The sequence below is a fragment of the Hyperoodon ampullatus genome (genome assembly GCF_949752795.1).
Source record: "Hyperoodon ampullatus genome assembly, chromosome: 6".
Taxonomy (NCBI): Eukaryota; Metazoa; Chordata; class Mammalia; order Artiodactyla; family Ziphiidae; genus Hyperoodon; species Hyperoodon ampullatus.
Genome location: NC_136919.1, coordinates 119,894,232 through 119,919,247, shown reverse-complemented (window position 1 = coordinate 119,919,247; position 25,016 = coordinate 119,894,232). Strand labels below are relative to the sequence as shown.

Sequence of the window (25,016 nt, the reverse complement as noted above, 5' to 3'; positions counted from 1 at the left end):
AAGTGACTAACTCAGTACGTGCCCGGCCTTTCCTCCTCCCTCCTGCCTGGGATGTGGGTAGGTAGCAAAGAGAAGAAGGGCACAGAGCTGGACAAAAGCAAGACAGGGCTCTGGTTCCCGGCTCTTCACTCTCCACTCCCAGCTTGGGGTCAAGTGGAGGAGTACTGGGCAGGGGGTGGCGGGGGGAGATATCTAGATAAGGTGAGAGAGACACTCCAACAGCAGAGGGCTTCAGTCCAGCCAGGACCCATAAATAAGCTCTAAAGGAGACCTCCTTTTAGACTCCTCATCGCCCTCCCACTCAGGACAGGGCCTCATCCAGGTATATTTGGAGGATGGATTGGACGAGGCTCTGATGTTCAGCTTTCCTGAGCCACCTGCGTTCTATGCAGTATGAACAGAACCAGGCTGGAGCTCAGGGGCTGACTGTGAAGCTGTAGGTGGTCTTGCTCAACACAGAGACTGAGGCGGTAGACCACTAGTGTCAGGCGGAATGGATCCCAGTCAAGCTGCAGGGCCCACAGCAGCCATCTTGTGACTGTGAGGAAATTTGAAGAGGGAAGTCAGCAGTAGGGCAATCAGGGCAGAAATATAGAAGGTGCCAGGAACATTGCTGACATCTTGGAGAATCTGTACCGGCTCAAGAGGGTCTATCTCTAGACTTCTTTTATGTGATCGAAAAATTAACTTCTACCTGGCTTAAGTCATTTGGTGGGAGGGCTTCTGTTACCTGCAGCCAAAGGCACTTTCTGACAGAGCAGTCATCTTAGGATCACTCCACTTGTTTAAAAGTTGTTTCCCAAGTTGAACTGAGATCAGCCTCTGTGTCCTAGGAAAGTCCTGGCCATTCCTAACTCCCGCTTCTGCCTTCTAGGGTCACCCCAGAGAAATCTAGTTTCTTTCTTGTCTCCAGCATCTTCTCAGTTCCTTCCCACTGGCTTTTTCATGTTATTGGCTCTCACTCCATCTCTTACACCTGCGATTGTTTGTTTGTTGGACCTCAGGCTCCCTTAGTTTCTTTCTCAGCTGCTCAGGGCCCTGGGCAGCCTGAGCGTGCGTGTCTTGTGTGTCACTTCTCAGACCCTCCCAGCCCTCCCAGCAGCTGTTAGATTTGCACTTTCCTTGGTTGTTTATTTGTTTCCTCCATGCCCTGACCCATGGCTGGTCAAGAAAGCTTTCTTCCCTTGGGCTACCCTGCCCCCATTTTATTATTATCATAGTCTTTGCTGACTGTACTCCTCACCCCACCCTTACCACTGCATGGCCTCCCAAGCATCATTTATTCTGCAAACATTTGTCAAGCACTTACAATGTGCCAAGCATTGCCTGGGACAGCAGGGCCACAACCAGAATACTTCTGCCTTCAGGGAGCTCAGCCATCCCACTTTGCCCGTTCCACTTTGCATTTTAAGCTCTGTAAATCTGAGCTATCTCATTAGCCTACTTCCCTTGTTGATAAGCTGTCTAGAGAATATTAGCAAGTGTGGGGTGGGGGAGAGGCAGGACAGGAAGATACTCTAATGCCGGTGGGTTTTTTTAAAAGACAGTTTCCAAGGATTTTCCTTCCTGTGTCAATATCAGATATCAGGGTTCTTCCAGTGCTAAGTCTCCTTTCCTGAGTTGCCATGAATATGTTGTCGTGTGGGTCTTTCCATTATCACCAGAGAGAAAGAGAACCTTCTTTGGCAAAACTTTCCTCAGGACCTATAGGTTGAACAAGAGGGTTTATATTCACAAACATGATCTCTTTCTTTTTAAGTCACACCATCTGCATATACTGGTCAGCCCAGAGCTCAGTGTTTTTTCTCGCTACTATTCTTCCTCTCCTTGGTTTCCTCATCTTCAAGGACTACATCTAAGGTTCCTTTTCGTTTTGTTGTTGCAAGCATTTAAGTTCTATTCTCTTAGCAAATTTCAATTATGCAATACAGTGTCATCAACTGCAGTCGCCATGTTATGCATTAAATCCTCAGACTTCGATCAAAGGTTTATAACTTGGGTTTTGTGATCTCTGGGGGGTATATTGTGCAATGGGAATGTGCTCATTTTTTAGAAGAGGGTCACTGTTCATAGTTTTACCATAATGTTGAAAGGGTAAGGTATTACCTAGAAATTTTTAAAAACTAATGCCTTTGATATTTTCTCAAGAGGTCATCCAGATTAAAGTGTAATCATTTATAACACAGCATCATGCACTATCTTTTCCTGCAAAACTCCTAGTGTAACCTCAGCAGCCCCCTTGTTTAGCACCTTCATTTTAGGATTAAAGTAACTGAAACTCCAAGAAGTCAAGTAGCTTGCCCACAGCCATCAGCTAGTTACTGGCAGAGCCAAGGTGGGCTCATGATCCTGGGGTGCCCTGGAAGCAGCAGGAAAACTCACGGGCCAAAGGGTGAGGACTCGGGTGCAGAGCTTCTGTCTTCTTCCCTGGATTTTAAATTCTGTGAGGCATGAGCCCATCTCACCATGCTAAGCCTCATTCTCTGTGTCTAACCATATTTCTAGCACATCGTAGATCTCAATATTGGCTGCTAGATTGCTTTACATCTGTTAATTAAACGTACTACTCTTGGGACTTCCCTGGTGGCACAGTGGTCAAGACTCTGAGCTCCCAAAGCAGGGTGCCCGGGTTCCATCCCTGGTCAGGGAACTAGATTCCACATGCATGTCGCAACTAAGAGTTCACATGCCACAACTAAGGAGCCTGCTGGCCGCAACTAAGGAGCACATGTGCCACAACCAAGACCCGGTCCAACCAAATAAAAAAAAAAAAAGATCTGATGTAGCCAAAAAAACAAAAGTACTGGGCTTCCCTCGTGGCGCAGTGGTTGAGAGTCCGCCTGCCGATGCAGGGGACACGGGTTCATGCCCCGGTCCGGGAAGATCCCACATGCCGCGGAGCGGCTGGGCCCGTGAGCCATGGCCGCTGAGCCTGCGCGTCCGGAGCCTGTGCTCCGCAACGGGAGAGGCCGCAGCAGTGAGAGGCCCGCGTACAGCAAAAAAAAAAGTACTACTCTTGTTAGACCCAATTTCCCTCACGTTCCGTTTATTTTCTTCCTGAATCCACCACTCAGAACCTCAAGCACAGGGGGTTCTGCTGTGTGGAGCCGTTTGCTTTGCCCCTCACCACCTCAGCCCCAGCTTTGGGAAGTCTCCGTCCATCAAGTCGCCTTTCTTAAAGGGCAGTTCACCCCACTTCCTCCTTTCTTACACTTACCCGCCTGGTCATCGTGACCTGACCATCAGGTTACAGCACAGTGGCGCCCTGATGCTGTCATCACTCGAAATCCATCAAACCCAACCTTGAATAAGTACTGGGTCTTCATCATGGATCTGCGTACAGCCTATGCTTGACTCCTGTTGTATTTCACTGACTTTAATACACCCAGGTTTCCTGCACCCCTCCCCCTGCCATGTTTCAATATCTCTGAAATCAGGATGCAATCTTGCAATTAATAGCATGTCTTTGTCTTAGGTCACCATTTTTTTCTTTCTTTCTTCTTGGCTCATAAAATAAGGGCAAATTCGAGTCACTGAAAGGTGGTGTTGGAAGTGGCTCTAGATCCCACCCAGCCTGGGGCACTGGATGACCCTGTGCAGGGCTGTGTTGCCCCTGCTCCGTGGCAGTTCTCCCTGGAGGCTATGTACCGCCAGCGTTTTTCTCCAGGGACATTGGCTGTTCACACCATCCTTGCTCCAGCCAGCTGTTCACTTGTAACATCAATCAGTCAACCTTCAAGGTTTCGGGCACAGCATCCTCCTTCCCACCCCTTCCTGCTGACTCCTTAGGTCGGCTTTGGTGTCTTTGCCACTGGAAGTTCTCCTCCTGCAAAGCCCAGCCTCTATCCAGCCCGCAGACTTCTCTCACCCTATTTATTCTCTTCCTGAATCCATCACTTTTGCTGCCTGCTCCGCCCACAGCCCCTGGCCTAGCCCACTTGCAGGCCTGCCAACAAAACTGTTTCCTCGCCTGCAGGCCCATCCTGCCCAATTCCTCCGCCAGGGCTGTCACCTTTTCGAGCATTTCCTGAGAATTCTATTTTTTTCTCCTTTTGCCCCTTAATCTGTTTTTCTCCGCTTCCCTCCCCTACCCACACACAGCTGGGATGACTCCTATGCTTTCTTCCTCCTGAAATCCCCTGGCACCCTCCCCCATCCTTTGCTGCCCTAGACCGGTCCCACCACTGCTAGGATTTGGTGCTGTGGGCCTGGCTTTGGCTGGGACCCATTTCGCACTAGTGATTCGCCCCCCAGTCTGTATGCTGACTGAGATCACCCACCACCACTTGACAGCCAGACCCTGATCTCCTGCCTGGTACTGTCCACCCCCCATTAGAACCCAGGTGGCTTAGGAAATCTGGACATCAGAGCCTCCTCCAATCTGCTCTGCCCAACATACCCTGAGGCCCTGTCCCGAGTGGGAGTGGGGTGTGGGTCCCGAAAGGAGGTCTCCTTTAGAGCTTGGTCACGGCGCAGCTGGGCCGACGCTGTCTGCTGCTGGAGTGTCTCTCGCCTTCTCTAGATATTTCCCACCTCCAGTCTCCCCACCGTGACCCCAAGCTGGGAGGCAGACCCTATGTGCTGTCCCCCAGCTCTGCTCCCTGCTTCCCTTTGCCCTTCTCCCCGGCACTTCCTTGCACCTGGAAGGGCCAGGCTCCCCACTTCCTCCAGAACCTTCTCTTGCTGTCCACCCCTTCCCCCATAGAGAGTGTTAATGGGGGAAGGGTTGTCTTCTGTCTCCTATGAAGTGGGTTCCCGATCACGTGGCTCACCTCGTTCACAGGTGGTAAAGAAGAGCTGCATGCGCCCTCCCCGTGGGCCAGGCCTGGTATTCTGCCTATCTTGTCTTGTTAAAGAGGTCAAGTCGGGCTTCCCTGAAGGCACAGTGGTTGAGAGTCCGCCTGCCGATGCAGGGGACACGGGTTCGTGCCCCGGTCCGGGAAGATCCCACATGCCGCGGAGCGGCTGGGCCCATGAGCCATGGCCGCTGAGCCTGCGCGTCTGGAGCCTGTGCTCCGCAACGGTAGGGGCCACGGCAGCGAGAGGCCCGCGTACTGCCAAGAAAAAATAAATAAATAAAGAGGTCAAGTCCTCCCACTCCTGCTTAGGGAGAGAAACCTCATAATTTTGAAAGGAGGGATGCAACGAGGGAAAAACCCAATATATGTGACTTTGCATATCAGCTGAGCAGTAACTCTCTCTCCCACCTCTGAGGGTCTATGTTATACTCCCCCCTCCTCCATCAGGGCTTGCAGGAAAGGGATAGTTGACCTCATCCCCAGGGACAAGGTGAGAGGATCTGGGAGGGGCCTCAGAGCTCCACCCTCCCGCCCCCAGGGGCCTCCCTAACTGAATCTGGGAAAGACAGGGCACTCACTGGAGCTGTGCCTTGGGGGATCCATGTCCCTTTCTGTTTCAGGTGACAGAAACTCCAACTCAAATCCATTAAGCTAAGTTGAGAATTGTCGGCTCGTGTCTCCGAAGACTCCAGTTTTCCAGTCTGGGTGTTGGTTTCAGGCCTTAGTACGTCCAGGGGTGCGGCCAGGTCCTTCAGACTTGGTTTCCCATTCTTGGTGGTGACGTCTTTATCCAGCTCCACGAGGCAACCAGCTTATCCCGGCCTTGCTGCCAGGAGGGCCAGTGCCAGGAAGAGGCCCACCTGGTCCTGGGAACTTACCAGGGCATGGGAGGTGGAGGGGAGGGTGGGGTCCCAGCACTGGGCCCTTGAGTGCTACAACTGGGACAGTCCAGGTAAACTTAGCCTGCAGTGACGCCTGCTTCTTACTTCTCCTCTGTTTTTGCCAGACTCAGGTACCATCCCCCTCTTCCTTACTTACCTGTTCTTGGATCTAAGGTAGGAACCCCCTGAGTTTGCTTTTGCCAGCACCTCAGACTTCAGTGGGGAAGGGTTCTGGGCTCTGCCATTGCAGTGCCTGGGGTCAAAGCTGATCTTACTGTCTGTGCTGTTCCATCCTCGAGGGGCATTCATCAGCCCCCTTAACAGAGCCTGTCAGATGCACTGTGTGCATCAGTCGAAAGCCCTTCCAGAATACCCAAGCTTTCTTTTTCCACCACACTTTTGCACATATGCCCTCGCCTCGCATGCCAGGAGCAGAACAAGGATGGGAAGGTCAGGCACTGTGTGGCCCTTCTCTGCCCTGACGCTATGGCAGCTCTGCCATATGACGCGGCACAAAGAAAGCCTCAGCACCTCCTCCGCCCATCCTTCCAGCCCACCCTGCAGGTCAGAGTTAGCACCACAGCAGTATTCATGTGCCACGCCGGTCCTAACTCCCTCCTTCTCTGGCTAATCCCCAAGTTGTCCTTTAGGTCTCTGCTCAGGAGGCTGTGCGTCACCTCCTTCAGGAAGTCTTCCCTGACTTGCATTCCCCTGAACCTGCTTTCAGCCACACCCTGTGTGTATATAATGTATCTCTATCTCTATCTCAGAACATGTTTTATGCTGCATTTTAATAATGTACCTACTTGCCACGCTAGAATATGACGTTTTTGAAGATGGGTGCTATGGCTCAGTCATCTTTGTATTTGCAGGACCCAGCATTTCTGAACACAATAGAAGTTCAGAAATCTTTCTTGGATACGAGAATGCGTGAATGAAGGAGTGATTAAATGAATGACTACCCTGGTCTGGGAGCCAGGTCATTTTGAAGGTGAAAGAATCAAAAGTTCATTAAGGGCTTCCCTGGTGGCGCAGTGGTTGAGAGTCCACCTGCCGATGCAGGGGACACGGGTTCGTGCCCCGTTCCGGGAAGATCCCACATGCTGCGGAGCAGCTGGGCCCGTGAGCCATGGCCACTGAGCATGCGCGTCCGGAGCCTGTGCTCCACAACGGGAGACGCCACGGCAGTGAGAGGTCCGCGTACCGCAGGAAAAAAAAAAAAAATTCATTAAGCCTCTTTGAAAAAAGAAAATCGATTTTCTTCTCCCTTCCCTGTGGCTGCAGGAGGAGGTGGTAGATGAAGCAGAGCCTGTTTGTTTCTGCCGGTGAGGCTGGAGGTCAGGTGGTGCCCTCATCGTCCTGCGAGAAGCCGTGCGACGCGTGGAGTCCTGTGCGTCCTCCCCTTGCACAGTCCACACAGCAGGCTACCCTGCCCCTCAGCTCTTCTCCTGGGTCCTAAGTGTTTTCTAATTTGTCTGTGTGTGTGCATGTCTGTGTATATCTGTGTATATGCAAGTAAGCGAGTGTGTGCATGTGTGTCTGTGTGTATATGTATGTGTCTGTGTGTACATGTGTATGTGTGTGTCTGTCTCTGCATAAGTGTGTGTATGTGTGCGCGTCAGCGAGCCACCTGAAGCGATGTGCGGAATCTTGTCTGTCACCTGAGTGCAGGTACGTTAGCAGCAGGGAGTGGTCCGTGGCTTCCCTCACGTCTCTGGGGCCGTGTGCCTGGTCTCACACTGGGAAGGAGCCTTCGGGGTGCAGCCCGGCTGCTATCAGCCTGATCTTTTGTACTTAAGATCCCTTGGGTCACATTTGTCTTTTTATTTCAAAAATCCACTTGGAGATTGAGAATTCCAGTTCATAAAGAAGTTATTTGCTAGAGGAACGTCAGAGGAAAGGGGCTGTCAGCACTTGAGGGTACTGAACGCATCGTTGCCACGAGACGCTTTGGCCAGGGTCCTGGGGGAGCCCAGACGGGCTTTACCTTCACTGTTTTTACCCCTCCCTGCAGAGCTGCTGCCGGGAGGGCCCTGGGGAGGCCCTGTGTGCTCAGAAGTGGGCTGTGAGGAAAAGCAGTCCTCGGAGACAGAAGAGACACTGGGGGACACGGCGATGCTGGGAGACATAGTGACGCTGGGGGGCATGGCGACACTGAAGGCGCAGTAACATTGAGGGATGCAGTGATGCTGGGGGGTGTGGTAATGTTGGGGACATGGTGATCATGGGAAATACGGTGACACTGGAAGACATGGTGACATTGGGGGATATGGTGATGATGGGGACATGGTGACAATAAAGGACATGGTGATATTGAGAGACACCATGACACTGGGAAGCAGAATGATGCTAGGAACATGGTGACACTGGGGGACATGGTCACATTGGGGACATGGTGATGTTGGGGGCACCATTACGCTTGTGGAGCTATAAGGACATAGTGACAACAAAGAACATGGTGACATTGGAGGACATGGTGACACTGGGAGTCACAGAGACATTGGAGGACACAGTGATGCTGGGAACATGGTGACACGGGGGGACACGGTGACATTGGGGACATCGTGATGCTGGGGGATATGATGGTGACTCCAGGGCACACTGCGACCTTCCTTCCCCTCTCAGTCCCTCAGTTAGGGCCAAGAAGGATGCCCATGGTCAAAAGAGAAACTGCAAATCAAGTGGGAAGAAAGGGAGCCCTCGGGGAAGGCACGCCGGAGGAAGCGTGGGCAGCTGCGGGGATGTGCACCAGTGCTGGGGCGGCTTTAGAGGGATTAGCTGGGAGGCAGGCGGCTGAGGAAGCTAATTATAAAGTTTGTGCAGAGATGAGAGAAGATTATAAGCCCTCTTGTGCACCAAGATTTAAAAAATGAGAGCAGAGTTCTTTCCCCGAAGACGAATGGGGATAAATGGTGAGTAAAGGTAAAAAAGGAGATGTGGGTGCTGGCTGGGCTGCGGCCGGGGAGACCGCGGTCACCTGCAGTGTGCGCAGCAACGAGGGTGGTGCTAAGTCTGAACCCCGTGTAATCAGGGGAGACCCCTCATCTGATCCCGACTGCGTGCGTGGCGGCTGCTTGGCAGTCCTGGGCTCTGCTGGGCGGCTCTGTGAAGCAAGGGTGTCCTCAGTCAGCGGCACTTCGTGGGCCCCTGCTCTGTGTCAAGCAGGGGGCTGGGTGCCCCGGGGGGGTACAGGTTCTGTGCCCCATGCCTTGGGGTAGTTGGCCAGGAAAGGTATAGGGTGTGGGAAACACTGGGGAGCCGTGCTGAAAATGGGGTTTGCCCCGGACTGGGGGGCTGGAGAAGCCTCCACGAAGGAGGACAGCCGAGGCAGGGCGCAGAGAACGCGGGCCGCCCTGCAGGCAGAGCCTCCTAGTCAGGCAGCCTGGTCAGAGTGGAGGATTCCTGCAGGAAAAGGCAGGAGCTGGGACTCGGGGCGGAGAGGGCCTTGAATCATGCAGTAAAGGCCTGGGCTTTTTCTGAGGACACCGCAAACCACCCAAGGGGCTTGGAGCACTGGAAATGTCCCGAGAGAAGAGGGTTTCGGATCAATTTGGCTGGCCGGTGCACAGAGCAGAACGCCATGTGGTGACCTGGGCAGGAAAAGCTGGCAGCTGGCTTTTGCAAGAGTCCCAGATGAGGCAATGGGGCTCCACCATGGCGGGAATAGAAGCAAACAGTTGGATGAATGGCCTTGACCCCGCACAGCTGGCCTGCAGCCCTATCTCCCACATTGGTGGCAGCAGGCTGTGGTACTCACCTGCAGGGCTCATCTTCCAAAGACTTTGGAGGGATGCAGGGGGAGCATCCTTGTTCTATTAAAGCAAACCTCCCTGTATGATGGAGAAAAAAGCTCGGCATCAAGTGGTGGCATCCTCTTTGAGTTACGAGTCTCCTCGTCTGCACTCCACCCTCAGGGTTTGGGACGAGGGACTGTGCTCCGGCCCTCCCACCTGGCTGCTGGAGGATGTGCATGCAGAGAGCCTGGACTCCCCCACGTTCACACATGACACTTTGCTCTGAGAGAGAGGGCAGGGCGCCTGGGTCTCCTGACCACTTGTTCGGTATTCTTATGTCCCCTTGTTCACCCACCTCCTTAGGAGGTAAACTCTACACTATTCAAAGGAGTTCAAGGTGGTAGAAGAGGGTAAGAGAAACAGGAAGAGAAAGGAGAGGAATAAAGGTGTATTGATGCTTGCTCTGTACACGTAAATTCATTGGATCCTTATAACCACTACGCAGATCAATATGGCTGCATGTTACCAAAGCACAGACCATGTCATCAACCTCCTGGATCCCACAGCCCATAAGTGGGGGGTGAGGGATGGGATCTGAATTCAGATCTTCCCATGCCGAACCTCTGGCCTTCCTTCTACTCATCAAAATGGATTAACCTGCCTCCACAAGTCTGAGTGGAGCAGAACTGGGGTGGGTGGGGAGCGCCTCTGTAACAAGGGGGAGGAAATGCACAGACCCGCTCTCTGACTTTCCTCTTCCTTTGATCCATTTCAGCTGCCTGGTCCTCCACACCATGAACAGCACCCCAAGGGATGCCCAGGCCCCCGGACACCGCGAGTGCCTCCTGCCTTCTGTGGCCCGGACCCCCTCTGTCACCCAGGTCATGCCAGCCAAGAAGATAACTTTCCTCAAGCGAGGGGATCCCCAGTTTGCTGGGGTGCGCCTGGCCGTTCACCGACGCGCCTTCAGGAGCTTCGGGGCCCTGATGGATGAGCTTTCTCAGCGCGTGCCTCTCTCCTTTGGGGTGCGCTCCGTCACCACGCCCCGGGGCCTGCACGGCCTCAGCACCCTGGAGCAGCTGCAAGACGGTGGCTGCTACCTCTGCTCCGATAAGAAGCCCCCCAAGACCCCCAGCGGGCCGGGCCAGCCACGGGCGAGAAGCCCTTCTCAGCAGTCACGGGATTTTGAAGGCTGCTGCGAGGCACCTGGAACAGCTTCTTCCTGCAGAAGTCTCAGAGCCCCCAGGAGGATAACGCTGGTTAAGAACGGAGACCCTCGATACCAGCAGACAGTGGTGCTCAGTCACAGAAACACCAGGAACCTGACGGCCTTTCTCAGCAAAGCCTCGGACCTGCTGCACTTTCCCGTGAAGCAGGTGTACACAACCGGTGGGAAAAAGGTAGGCTGTCGGGTATGACATTTCCTTAAAAGGTTCTCTGGACCTCAGCTCAAAACACTTAGGTGGAACTGGGAAGTTATTCCTTTAAAAGAGGCACTGATTGCCCTGCTACTAATTCAAGGTGAAGAGAGTGGAGACATCCAGTCAGTTAATCAAATGAGCAATTGATCTTCATATTTTTAGCCACCATTTAGCAAGCGCTTAGTGCCTGTTCCTTGCACACTTTGTTTTCTTATCCAACCCTCTTAACCTATTTTGGTGAGAGTTCAGTGTAGGAAACAGAAAAGACTCAAAGTGCTTTAAGCAGAAAACAATTTCACACAGGGCATTGGGGGGACTTTCAAATCTTTGGAAAGCTGCGGGAGTGAACTCCAAGTTGGGCGTGCAGGATTGGCTCCCCGCATCCTGCAGAAAGCTGCTAACTCCGCTCTAGGCGACTGTGATTGGGCTCAGGAGGACTCCTTTGCAGGGGAACCAAAGCTTATGAAGCTGGGTCAGCAACATGCCCCAGGTGCATCTTAATGCCGAGGGACACCAGCCACTGCTGCCTGAGCACCATCGCCTCCCGATGCCCACAGACTTGCTCTGTAGCCACACGACAGCCAGAAGCAAGAAGAGACAGGGTCTACCTCGCTTGCCTTCCCAGGCTTGACCTACCTGATGGAACCCGACTGGCATCCGGCCTAATTGCCCTTCTGGGTTTTGCTGAACACGAATGTAACCCAAGATGGGCAGGCTGGAGGATGGAGGTTGATTAATCTAATCCACATAAACTCTCACAGTCTAGTCCTATAGCTACTGACCCCTGTATACACCATGCTACCAATACTTGAATGTATAACAGCAGCTACAGCAGCGTGTCCCCACCTACCATCGAGACATATGCTCCTGCTCCCCAAAGTTGCATCCGTGTTGTACCATTCTCTTCCAGCTCAGTCACGATCCCACCTTTATACCCTCTATCTTAAGAGCCCTTTCTTTCATTTCCTTGTTAATAAGCATACCCTTCTAATTGGAGAGAATGAAAAAGAACAGATTCTGTACTTTAAAGATGGAACAAAATCCCCCAACATTGCTAATTATAATGTAATGCTATAAATTGTGCAAATCATCAGATAGGCAGGATCCTTGGGGCCAGGTGAGATTTTTCCAAAAGCAGGGACCTGCAGGCTTCCCTGGTGGCGCAGTGGGTGACAGTCCACCTGCCGATGCAGGGGACACGGGTTCGTGCCCCGGTCTGGGAGGATCCCACATGCCGCGGAGCGGCTGGGCCCGTGAGCCGTGGCCACTGAGCCTGCGCGTCCGGAGCCTGTGCTCCGCGACGGGAGAGGCCACAGTAGTGAGAGGCCCGCGTACCGCAAAAAAAAAAAAAAAAAAAAAAAGCAGGGACCTGCTTCCTGGAATGCCATCCAGCACTGATGTTGCCTGCACGACCCAGCCCGGGATGTCACGATGGTGGGGGATAGGAGTAGGTGCGGGGAGGATGACCCACGCGTCTGGGCAGGAGCCTAGAGAACCATTGGAGGAGGGAGAGAAAAGCCATCTGTGCCTTGTCTTTCTCTGTTCCACTAGGGGCAGAAGCAGAGGGCCTGGGATCAGACTAGACTGAGACACAAGAGAGGACTCTGCCTGGGAAAAGTGCGAGAGAGTGAATCAGGTCTCCATATGGGAGCCCTGGACCTTCTGTTATAGTTGCTCTAAAAAATACACATTCCGGAGGGAGGAAGTGTGGGCGGGGAAGCAAGTCAAAGTCTTCTTGAAGTCTTTTCCACCGGAGTATCCAGAATAACCTCTAAACCACAGGCCTCGTACCAGGTGGAGGGAGGGCTGTAGGTAGAGAAGATCATGGTGGGAGGACCTCAGCCCCCTGCCAGTCATGGAGGTGTAATGAGGAGTGAATGGGATCCTTCCCTTGGATCAGAAATCTGGGGTAAGATGTGCAAATATCAGGAAAGGGACCAGCGACGGTGGATTCTCCCTCTACCCATGTCTCGCTGGATAGAAGCGGGTCCTGCAGACCACGCCTCCTGACTCAACAATCTGCTTCCCCAGGTGGACTCTCTGAAGGGTCTGCTACACAGCCCCTCGGTGCTGGTATGTGCCGGTCACGAGCCCTTCAGACCTCTGGCAGTGGAAGATGTCAGAAGAAATGGAAGTGAACCTTTATCTGGGCAGACTTCAAGGAGGAAAAGTGGTGAGTTTGTTCCACAGGATCTGCAGCCTTATTTTCACTGGATGGTGGTTTGGTAGGGCTGGGCAGATATCCTTTCTAGATGATTAAAAAAACCTGCCTTTGGCGCCAGGCCTTGGGCAGCCCATTTGTTTGGGGGTCTCTCTTGCCTCTTTTTCCTTCTCATCACCATCAGCCTTAACTAGGTCGAACATTTGGCTGGGATAAGAGAGATGGGAGTCTGGTATTTAAACAGGGATTAAGAGATCTTGAACTGTAAGCTTCTAGAGTCTAAAATAAACTTTGTTAAGAACCATAGTGGGCATGACACTATGGAGGCAGTGGACCATGGACATGTGGCCTTTGCATCTTTCAAGAGTCATGACTCTCTTAGGCAACAGTGAGGACCCAACAGACCAAAACAAATGATAACCACTGATCATCTATCCATCCATCAATCTACACAGCCAACCATCCATCCATCCAGGTGCCAGAGGTAGCCTTCGTTATTAAAAAACAACAACAACCACAACAAAAAACCCAAAAAGCAAAATTATTGGAATGACAATGGGCAAATTTTGGCAAGTAAACAAAATAATATCCTTTGTGAAAAGCTATGAAGAGAAAGACAGCAATGGTTTCAGTGATTGCATTATGCTGGGTGTTGGATGTACGAAGGCCCATTAGCCACAGCCCCTCCTCTGGAGGAGCCCCCAGTCTCATTTGGTGCTTATGGAGGAACGGGACTGGGCAAACCCTTCTCCTGCCCAGATGGACTCAGGAGGTCTGCTCTTGTGCCGGCCATAGGCTCAGCCTCTGCCAGCCCCTCCCTCTTGCCAAGCATTAGCTCAGGAGATGAAATGAGAAAGTACCAAGGGCTGCATTCTCTCTCGGGATCACGTCTTTCTATCCCCAGTGACCCCCTCTTCTTCTCTTTTTCATGGCTGAGGGGTAGGCTTAGCTACCAGGACCTGCTATCATGTGTCCAGGCCCTTCCTTGCAACCATTTATCAACCCCAAAGCTTGATGAGTGTTAAGATGATAAATCATCACTAATAATTGCAAAGCATTTTACAGTTACAATCAGGTGTGTCTGCAGCAGCTTATTGATTTTTGCTTCCTGTGCCGTGGGTGGGTGTGAGCAGAGCTAGGATGTAGCTCTGGGCACTGATGCTCTGCAGTCAACTCTACTGTCTATCGAGAACCTACTTTATGCCAGCAACTTTGCAGGAAGCTTTACATGCACTGCCTTGCATCCTCAAAACAAACCTACCCGTTAGATACCATTACTCTTATTTTACAGCTCAGGAAAGAGGCTCTGCCAAAGACCACACAGCTAGGAAGTGGCAGGGTCGAGACTGAATTCGGAATTCAGGTTCATCTCGCTGGGCTCTGCTGGTTCACACCCTGGCAGCTCCGTGAATATTCATTCTAGAATGGTTTCTGTCCTTACTGTTGATTTTGGAGCTGGCAGGGGTATACAGACCGTGGAAGGCTCACGACTGGCCTTGACTCTTCTACCCCGATGCTCTCGCCGGCAGCTCACTATCTTTCCTTCTTTTCTCTTGCTTGTCACCGTGCACCAGGGAGCTGGGGGCCCAAAGCCAAGCAGAGCGTGATGCATGCGCGGTCCAGGCCAGGCAGCAGGCCACGGCAGTTCTCCTTGCTGTCAGAGAGGTCCGGGCTCGGTGACCCCTCGGCGCCTCTGCATCGTGCCTGCATGTTCCCTGCTCCTGACGGGAACCCTCAGGACACACCTGCCCAGCTCAGCCCGTCGGTAGCTGGTGAAGACATTGAGAAGAATGTGCACGTGAACGAGGACGGCAGCTTGTCCGTGGAGATGAAAGTCCGCTTCCACCTACTGGGGGAGGACCTGCTCCTGTGGTCCAGGAGGGTCAGGAGGGCCAGCAGTCTCACAGCGGCCAGTGGGGAGGGCCCCGTCCTGGGGGAGGCAGATCCCCTCGGCTGTGTGTGGAGGGGCCCCCCTAGGGACCCCTCGGAGCCTGGGGCACAGGGACTGGGGCCCTGCGAGGCAGGAGGTGTGGGAGCCTTTGACCGAGGCCGGTGGCAGCCGGGGTCTAGATATGAGATCTGGATGAACCCCCTTTATGCGTCCCAGGGAGAGCAGACAGCCTCTCAGAGGAGGTCTGGGCTGACCCAGAAGTCCCCCTCCAGGACCCCCAGGAGTCAAGGGGTCGCCAGCAGGAAAAGAAGGAGCAAGGACAGTGCCAGCCCTTCCTCCAGTGACAGAGCCCCTGAAGGTTCTGAGACCAACTCTTCTTGCTTCTCCAGGTCCCTGGAGGATGCTGTGGGCAGCTGTGGCCCACATCTGGCCTCGGGGGCTTGTGAGGGCACAGGCGAGGGAGCAATGCCGGGCCGCAGGGAACACCGTGGCTGCCTGAAACCCGGGACCCAAGGCCCGGCAGATGCTTTTCCTGACTCCTCGTCAAGTGGCGGGTCTCACGAGGAGTCCAGTGAAAGGCGTGAGCTCCTCCAGGGCCGCCCCAGCAAGAAGAGCAGGGCCGTGACTTCCTGGGGGGCCACCCAGGGGGGAGGGCCCGGCTCCCCCGCTGTGAGCCCCTCATCTGTAAGGAAAGAGGGCCCACGGGCAGAGGAGAGTGGACAGGGTGCCGGACACCCCCGGGCAGCCTCTGGGGAGGATGCAGGAGGCCACTCTCCACCTTCTGCCTGTGCCTCGGCCCCAGGCAGGAGCAGAAAGCAGGAGAACAGAGCCGGCGCCCTGTCCTCACCCAGCATTTCTGTCCTCAGCCGAGGGTCCCAGAGGGGCCACCCCAGGCAGCACCACAACCCAAAGGACACCCACTGCCCACTCGGCTTGCCTGTGTCCAGGCTAGTGCCGGGGCCTCCCAGCAGAGGCAGGGCCCGCCCAGACAGCCCAGCGCCTGGCCCTTCCGAAAGCCCACACAGCCGCAGGAGCCGGGCCTCCCGGGACCCGGGGCCCTCCTTCTCCGCCTCTCTTCATTCCTGGGACACGCGAGGGCTCAGCAGCATTCCCATCACCCCTATGAGCAATTCTGACTGTGTTTCCAATTTTCACCCCCCAAATTCCCCCGCTGCTGAGACCGAAGGGGACCCTGAGTTCAGGGAGTGTTCACCAGCTCCCACACCTTCAAATACATCTGGCTCTTTCAACTCGCAAGCTGATGGCCTGGTTGAAAAGGCAGGGGGTGACAGTCCCAAGCCTTCCTGGCCCTTGGTCCTGCCAGTCGGGTGGCCCGAGGAAGGGAGGCTGGGAGTGCACGGGGCCAGCTGCTGCTCACAGCTGGGCACATCCCCCGCCCTAGGGTCCCCCGGTGGGAAGACGCAGTCGCTGCCAGCCTCCCAGTCTTGGGGCGGCCAGGGGCCCTTCTCTGAGGCCTGCTTGGTGTGCAGCAGGTGCTGTCCCATGCCTCGCAAGCCACGGCCCTCGGGCAAGGAGCATCCTTTGTGTACCCTCAGCCACAGCGAGGGCAGCCACAGTGCTGATGGGGAACCGGGTGGGGCCAAGGCGGGGGAGGAAAAGCTGGACGTGAGGCGCCCTCGGCCCCCTGGCTCTCTGGGAGGGGCCGTGGGGAAAGCAGTCAGAGCCGTGAGAGGGGGAGGTTCCCACCGTGGTCCCAAGCTCGGGAGAACGTTCCAGGAGAAGGTCTCGGGTGGAGGAGACCTGGAGGAGCAAAAGGAAGGTGGCTGCATGATGCTGGGCACCCTGCCCCAAGCCTCCCCAGAAGCCGTGGTCCGTGCGTGGCTGAGCCACATCCCGGAGGAGCCCGTGAAATACGAGATGGTGGACAAGGGCGAAGACATGGCTGGGCACAGCCCGGAAGGTCCCAAGGAGGACCCTGTTGACCAATATCCCCCAGATGGTCTGGAAGGGTCAGTGCAGGCCGGACAACTGCCCCTGGAAGGGGCGGCCAGTGAGAAAGCAGAACCAAATGCAGCCCTCCCAGTGACTGGCAGTGCTGGTCCCAAGTCAGGAGAGGGCCTGCCTTGCAGTGGGGTTTCAGAAGCCCCTACGGAGACCGGCGAAGGCAAAGGAGCAGCTGTGGACCGTGCGATGGGCCAGCGCGTGCTTCCCAGCAGGGTCTCTTCCTCCATACACATCATGAAGGCGCTGATGGGATCCAGGCCAGGCCGGCCCAGCAGTGTACCTGAGGTGTCCAGCTCAGCGGGCAGGAGGCTCGGCCGCTCGGCCCAGGCCCTCGTCACCTGTCTCGCCAGGCTCGGCTTCTTTGATGATGACCTTGGGCCTCCTGCTGGAAAAGTGAGGTTCACAGACTCTCCTCGGTACCAGGAGCTCCTGAGCACCTTCCAGGCCCTGTGGCCGGGGAGTGGCCTTGGGCACAGAGATCTGGACTCGGGCTTCCAGGAGCTAGGCTGGGGCCAGGCCCTGCCAGCCCTTGGGTCCCACGCTGCAGCTGAGGACTTCACGCCAACATCCTCCTCCGGCGTGGATGTTGGCAGTGGTTCTGGAGGCTCAGGGGAGGGCCACGGTCCCTGCACCATGGACTGCGCCCTGGTCCCTGAGAGGATGGGGCAGCCCTCAAGCATCCCCTGCCAGAGGCCTGATTCCAGAATCTCAGGGAACCCAGAGGATCCGGGAGACCGACAGCCGTGTGGTTCCGAGGCCGGTGGTGCCTCCAGCGAGGACAGGGCCGAAAGAAACAGCGGGGAGCAGATGTCGGGCAGTGACCTGGACCAAGGTGTTAAAAACACGATGCAAGAAGAGGGGGCACAGTTAGAGGAAATAAAAGAGGAAAAAGAAAGAGCAGAACTGCAAGAAGAGGGTGTTAGAGGGTTTCCCGAAGAGGAAGGAATCACAGGACGAGAATCGTCAGGGGCGGGCTCTCAGGATGGGGCGGGTGCCCGGGAAGACAAGAGCCTGCAGGAAGAGCAGGGAGACCCCACCTCGGCCACGCTGAGCCCTCCAGGGAAGAGAGAGAGCCCGACAGAGCGCCCTAGGAGCCTCAGGGAGAGCGACCCAGACGTCAGCGGGAGTCAAGGTGGCCCCAACGCTGAGCCTTCTTTGGAGGAGTTGTCCACAGCAGCTGAGACAGGCTGTGGGCAAACCCAGGCCAAGCTCACCCAGGGGGCGGGGGATAGGGGCACTCCCACAGCCCACAGAGGGCCTCTGGACCCTGACCCCCTCTGGGTGTCCGAGTTGCTGAAGAAGATGGAGAAGGCCTTCATGGCCCACCTCGCCACTGCCATGGCCGAGCTCCAAGCACGCTGGGGCCTGGAGAGCAACGACCTGCTGGACCAGATGGTGGCCGAGCTGCAGCAGGACGTGGGCCGGCGGCTCCAGGACCACATCGAGAAGGAGCTCCGTGAGATGCAGAGCTGGGCGGGGGGCACGGCGCCGGGGCCACCCAGGGAAGCCCTCTGCCGGGAGACGCCCCTGCAGACCAAGCAGTACACGCAGCACCTCCAGGGCCTGAGTGACCTCTCAGCTTTCTCCGAGCACACGCGGGGCCGGGGGCCGCCCTCCTTCTCCCTGGAGGACGTGCCAACCTTCAGAGGAGCCCTGGGGACCCGGTTCGGGGAGCAGGCTGAGGAGGAGGGGTTCTGTCCCTGCGAGGCCTGCGTGAGGAAGAAAGTGGTCCCTGCATCCCCCAGGGTCGCAGTGCGGGCAGCCAGTGCGCCCGTCAGAGAGGCCTTTGACCTGCAGCAAATTCTGCAGAAGAAGAAAGGAAGATGTGCGGACGGGGAGACAGCAGAGGCGGCCCCTGCACAGAGGGGGATGGAGCCCCTCGAGAGGGACCCCTCAGGGGCGGACCCTGTCCGGGCAGCTGACGGAGGCCCTGAGCTGGGATCAGGCCAGGGCCCCGGGGTGGAGGAGGGGGATGAGACCCTCAGCAGAGATGAAGCCCCCCAGGGGGCAGAGGAGGGGGCAACTGCTGAGAAGAGAGAAAGGGACACAGACCCCTTTGTAGGCAGCTACCCGGACGGGGTGGGGCGGGGAGAGCAGGGTGTGGGCAGGGAGGAAGGAGACCCGGAGATGGGCTCTGGGGCTGAGGACACTGGGGCAGGTGAAGCCCTGGGAGGAGGCGACCCAAGTCCAGGAGGACAGAACGCTGGTGCCGAAAGTGCAGAGGCCCAGGGAGCTGAAGAGGAGCAACAGCCAGAGTCAGGAGGAGGAAGTCAAGGTACGAGAGAAGCGCGCCCTCAGCTTGGCCTCGGACACCGCCAGTCACGTGAGGCTTCTAGAAACAGCAGTCCAGACCAGGAGGGCAGGCCCACGCCGTCCCTGGCCCCAGGTGCAGACTCCCCCTGCCAAAGGTCAGGCCTGAAGTCAGGCCCCTCGTCCTCCAGCACAGCATCTCTGGGAAACTGCTCTCAGCTCTCTCAGCAAAGCTCCGAAGATGAGCCTTCAGACAGACGCACGAGGAGCATTGAAGACGAGGCCAAGGGCGTCCCTGATCCAGAGACAAAAGTCACAGGCACGTGTCCAGAAAGCTCCCTTTCTGAGCAAGAGGGGGCCCCCTCAGGCCCGAGGACTCCAGAGCGAGGAACAGATGAAGGTCTGACTCCAGAGCAGGGGGAGGAGGGAGGCTCTGACTTAGAAGCTGAGAAGGTAGTGAGAAGTCTCGCTTCCACAGAAGTGATGCTTAGAAACCTCCCCATCGACAGGACAGACGGCTTTGGCCAAGACGACTTAGATTTCTAAGGATCCAGCTGCAAGACAGTCCTGAGTCTGGAGCTCAGCCTACTGGAGATGCATAAGAGACATGGGCAAAGATCAAGGACTTGCCAAGGACATGGCCACCCCACAGTGCCCCAGTTCTAAACTCTGGGGTTTCCAAAGCCCCATCGGCCTGTCCACCCACCACGTGAAAGAGGACCATCCCAGGTCTTCCCCATTATACGAGGTCAGCTGCCCCAGCATTTGCCTGCTGGGCCCAGGAGGATGGAACTGCCTGGCAAGGGTCCAGGAGAGGTTTTGTTTGTGTGTTTGTTTTCTGCTAGTGAGTGTTTCCCTTGTTCTTTGCCTATTGATCTTCAGTTATTTCTCTCCTTGGCCTCTCCTGGGCACTGATGTCTCTCGACTTTGAAGTGCTTTTTTCTAGTTTTGACTATCTTTGGAGACTCTGCAGATGTGAACATTTGGGAGAAGAGGATAAGTTCAGGACCGCTGGACGAAGTTTGTTCTCAGCCCCAAAGTCCAGGGGTCTTTCCTTAATTCTTTTCTTTTTTTGGAAGGAAAAAAATTGGAAAATGCAAAAGAGCAGAAAGAGGGAAATGTAGTCACTCATAATCCCACCCCTCAGGGACGACTCGTGGTAGCATTGGATGTATTTCTTTCCCGTCATTTTTCTAATTATTTGATAGTTGTGCTCATCCTTTTAAACTTCTTTTTTTAACATAATATGAGAATTCCCCCCATTAATCTCAAAATCTTCATAAACCTATTTTTAATACCTGAATAATGTTTTTAATGCCCAAATAATATAAGACTATAAAATACTTTTTCACCATCTCCCTTTTGTTGACCATTTGGATGGTTTCCATTATTTTTTCCATATATATATGTGTGTGTGTGTATATATATATATATATATATATACACATATACATATATATATATATATTTTTTTTTTTTTTTCCCTAAACAGCAGATGATTTCCTTAGGATAGATTCCCAGGCATGGAATTACTGGGTCTAAAGATATCGACTTTATTAAGGTTCTTGATATCTTCTGTCAAATTGTTTTTCTAAAGGTCTACTAAGTTGTACTAAGTTACATCACCTGGTCTGCCACATTCTCAACTGTGTTTGGTAGAGTCATTAAAAATGAGAAATCTTTGCTACTTTTTTAGGGAAAAATAGTACCTCATTTTAATGTGGAATTATTTTAGCTATATTTGATTGCTAATGAGATTAAAGAGTTTTCTAGTTTTTTTTAAAGCCATTCGCATATAAATTATACGTGTATGCCTTTTACCCATTTTCAGCTGGATTCTAGCTTTTTTTAAATGAATTGATTTACATTGTCCTTTAAACAATTTTTAAACATTCTGTTTATCATTTTTGAGATTGAAAAAATGCCCTTTCTCGGCAGGCTTCTCCAGCAAGCCTTGGACTAGGGCTGTCTGGATCGGGGGGTCATTGATGCAGCAGAATTTCCTGCAAGGGTTCTCACCAGCATACAGGACCACTTTGTGTATTCAGAATTTTTAAAACGGAGGTCTGTGCTACAAGAACAGGTATTGTTCACTGGTTGTTTAAATGTTCATGTAAAAAATAAAGAAAATAAATACATTAAAAATAGAAAATAAAGCAAATGTTGGGTGTAGGCTGTGTCCTCATGCCCAAAGTCATCTGTTCTGTTCTGTTTCTTTTCTTTTCTTTTTTTTTTAAATTTGTTTATTTATTTATGGCTGCGTTGGGGCTTTGTTGCTGCGTGCGGGCTTTCTCTAATTGCGTTGAGCGGGGGGGGGCGTGCTACTCTTCACTGCAGTGCACAGGCTTCTTATTGCGGTGGCTTCTCTTGTTGCGGAGCATGAGCTCTAGACGCACGGGCTTCAGTAGTTGTGGCTTGCGGGCTCTAGAGCGCAGGCTCAGTAGTTGTGACGCACAGGCTTAGTTGCTCTGCGGCATGTGGGATCTTCCCGGGCCAGGGCTCGAACCCTGGTCGATGTCCCCTGCATTGGCAGGCAGATTCGTAAACACTGTGCCACCAGGGAAGTCCCTGTTCTGCTCTGTTTCTGAATGCTGGAGATGTTCTTAATAAAATTTGACATGTTTTTAAAATTTCTGTGGAGGCGAGTCTTTAAAGTTTTTACATTGAAAGTATATATGAAAAAGAATATATATATGTATCTGTATAACTGGAACCCTTTGCTGTACACCAGAAACTAACACAATGTATATATACACACACACATATGTATGTATGAACGGGTGTCTTATCCAGAAGCCCCCAGTGAAACAGATTGCATTGTGAGCTTGGATTAGATATGGTGATATGCAGGATTGTCTAGAACTTATTATTATTAGTTGACATGGAGCATCCACTGTGCACCTCTTCTGTGACTTGAGGTCCTCAGTCATTTCTGGAGAGATGTTCCAACCTCTTTGTTTCATAGTCCGCTAGCTCCCCAAATGACAGAGACAGCCACCACTGGCACCTACTGACCCGGCACTTCACTAAAATGGCATGTCCACCTCTGGTCAAGAGAAGGCAATGGAAGGGGTGTGGGACTTGGAGTTGGGTGACCAGGCTTAAGCTCCACTGATGGCACCTCAGTTGCACCCTCTGTGAAATGGATCAAGTAATATTTTGCTCACTGCATTGTTGAGAAGAAGAGGAGATAACATATGAAACTTCATTACATGTGTATTGGGAAAATATCAATACTTTAATTAGAACTGCTAAGTTTTCAATGCCTACGATGTATCAGGTACCACATGAACATAAATGATCTCATTTAGGCTTCTCAACGTGTCTGTGAAGTAAGCAAGTCGACAGTTATCCTCATTTCAAAGTAACCGAGGCGGAGGAGTCTTACGTAAACTTGTCCAAGTTCATGCAGTTAGTTAGGGGCAAAGCCAGGATTTAATCTCAGATATCTCAGACTCTGAAGTCCACATCCTTTTCCACTGTATCATATTTTTTTCATTTTGATTTGGGTTCCCTAAATAAATAATTTAACTAAAGGTGATCAAAGCTTTGCTGAATGAATTTACTGCAAAAGAGTTAAGACTTAGGAAAGCAGATTAGATGGATTTTTTGTTCAACCAATTGCATTACATCCTTAGTAATGTTCTAATTACGTACAGACATTGGGAGCTTGAGATAACCTGGTTTTTGGGGGGTTTTTTTGTTTTTTTTTTTGTGGTACGCGGGCCTCTCACTGCTGTGGCCTCTCCCGTTGCGGAGCACAGGCTCCGCACGCGCAGGCTCAGCGGCCATGGCTCACGGGCCCAGCCGCTCCACGGCATGTGGGATCTTCCCGGACCAGGGCACGAACCCGTGTCCCCTGCATTGGCAGGTGGACTCTCAACCACTGCGCCACCAGGGAAGGCCCCCAGGAAGTTGCTTTTATGTACATGGTCACCTATCGCAGCTTCCTGGCTGAAGAAACGGGTTCAGAGCTAAGTCTCCCAAGGACGCGTGGCTGGTAGATGCCGAAGCCATGATTTGAACCCAGACCTGACTCTCCCGGGCCTGGGTTCCCTCTTCCACGCAGCCAGGGCCTGAGCCCCAGGCCCGGAGAGACCTCTTACCTTGTACCCCTTGGGCTGGGCTTGCCTTTGGACCCCCATTTCCCGAGGATGGCTGGGGAGGCTGGGCTCCGCTGGGCTGCATCTCTGGCCATCTCACCTTCCTGCCCTTGGCCTGTGGGGCTGAACCTTCCAGGTTCACACCTTGTCCTGGCCAGCGCCTCCCCACCCCAGGGCCTGTCCTCCTCGGCGGCATCCCTGACAGCTCCACTGGCCTGTTGCTGATAAAGAACAAGGAATTTGTGGTTTTCCAACTGTGGGCAGCCTGGGAAAAGCATTGAATGTTTTTGACCATCATAATTGGCTGCACCTGTGGTGTGGTGTGCAGGGCCCAGCATGCCGAACGCCCGGCCACACTGGGGCCAGTACCGCACGAGGATGGGTGGTTCTACCCCAGAGGCCACAGGTGTTACTACGGCTTCACTTTACAGCCGACCAGACTGAAGTCGGGAGCATAGCGGCTTCCCCAGAGGCACAGGGCCAGGTGTAGACAAGCATCCCACTTCTGAGTTATGACTCTCCCATCGTCTCCGAGAAGGTATGATACGGCCTTCTCACATTCCAGGCTGGCTTGGGATCACCTGCCTCAAGGCAAAGGGATGAACTGGGCGACCTCCTGAAGCTTCATCATCACAGCAGTTCCGGGAAAAGACAGACCTTAGGGTCAGATGCCCGCTGGGTGCAATGGATAAAAGGTGGGATGGGTGAGAGTTGGAAGTGACTCATTTTTCTTGGAAAAGGCTGAGCCCTACATCTTATTTTGTTCTGCTTCAGCTTGGCAAGCTCTTCCTTGCCCTGAGAGACAGGCCCCGACAGGGCAGGCAGCTCCAGAAAATGTTGGGGACCCAGGGATAAGTGGAATGCTTTGCAGATCTTTTGTTTTGACATCAAGGAGCAACGATCTCTCTTCCCCTCTTTGATCTCAGCCTTCCAAGCACACCTGACCCTCCCAAATACATAGCAGAATCAGACCCACAAAAACTTCTGAATTTAAGGGACGAGGGTGAGGAGAGAAAACATCTACAGGATAAACTGAGTCTATTCCCTCCTAGGTCCAGGGTTCTTCACCCCTGCTATGAAGCTGTTCTTACAGACGGAGATTATGACTTGTACGGATGGATTCACTGCAATCACGTGTCCCAACAGCAAAGGCTCACTGTGATACAGTTTCCCTGCATTACCTGGACCTGCATTGCAGGGCACCCTGCACACCAGGACCATTGACATTTGTTAGTTCTTTTATCCAACCTATGACGAGCGGCTGTTCCGTGCCAGGCTCCGTGCCAGCTGCTGAGGATGCAGAGATGAAAGTGCTGTCCCCACGTGTCCCACTCCCTAGACCTGCTATGCCCCCCCACCCCAGGGCTCACCAGTCAGCAGTGCTGCCCTCCTGATGCATGAGTGAAATAACAGAGCAGTGTTCCTGCTCTGTGTGCCCAGGGGTGGAGCGACAGCAGGAAACCCAGACGGTGGCTGAGAAAACTGGGAGATGCCGCGGAAGTGGTCCCAACAGCAACCATAGCAGCAGAAAGGCCAGTTTTCATGAGCTATTTTGACTGGGGGCAGTGGTGGTCTGGGCATTCTCCAGGCAGAAAGGACAGGAGCCAAGATGGGTAAGTTTGTCATGAGCTGAGGCTGGGGGTCAGGGGCTGTAGGATGGGGGTGACAGCAATTAGAAGAAAACACAAGGAGTCATGTGGTCTGTTGGGGGGTGTCTGTGGGCAGTAGGTGCAGGGCAGGAAGGAAACTGAGGGTCGCAGAAATGCTGCCTAGTTGAGAAGGGGGCCCTGATGACCCGAGAGACACCTCTT

The 25,016-nt window shown here is 53.6% G+C and overlaps 1 protein-coding gene across 1 annotated transcript; it reads left to right on the top strand.

Moving 5' to 3' along the window:
• Positions 1–10,208: 10,208 nt before the first annotated feature.
• Positions 10,209–19,648, top strand: RP1L1 (RP1 like 1; the record flags this gene model as incomplete). The annotated part of the gene is made up of 3 exons (XM_079706761.1): positions 10,209–10,814; positions 12,867–13,008; positions 14,571–19,648. The coding sequence occupies 3 exons, from the start codon at positions 10,209–10,211 to the stop codon at positions 19,646–19,648; spliced, it is 5,826 nt and encodes a 1,941-aa protein (XP_079562887.1).
• Positions 19,649–25,016: the final 5,368 nt, after the last annotated feature.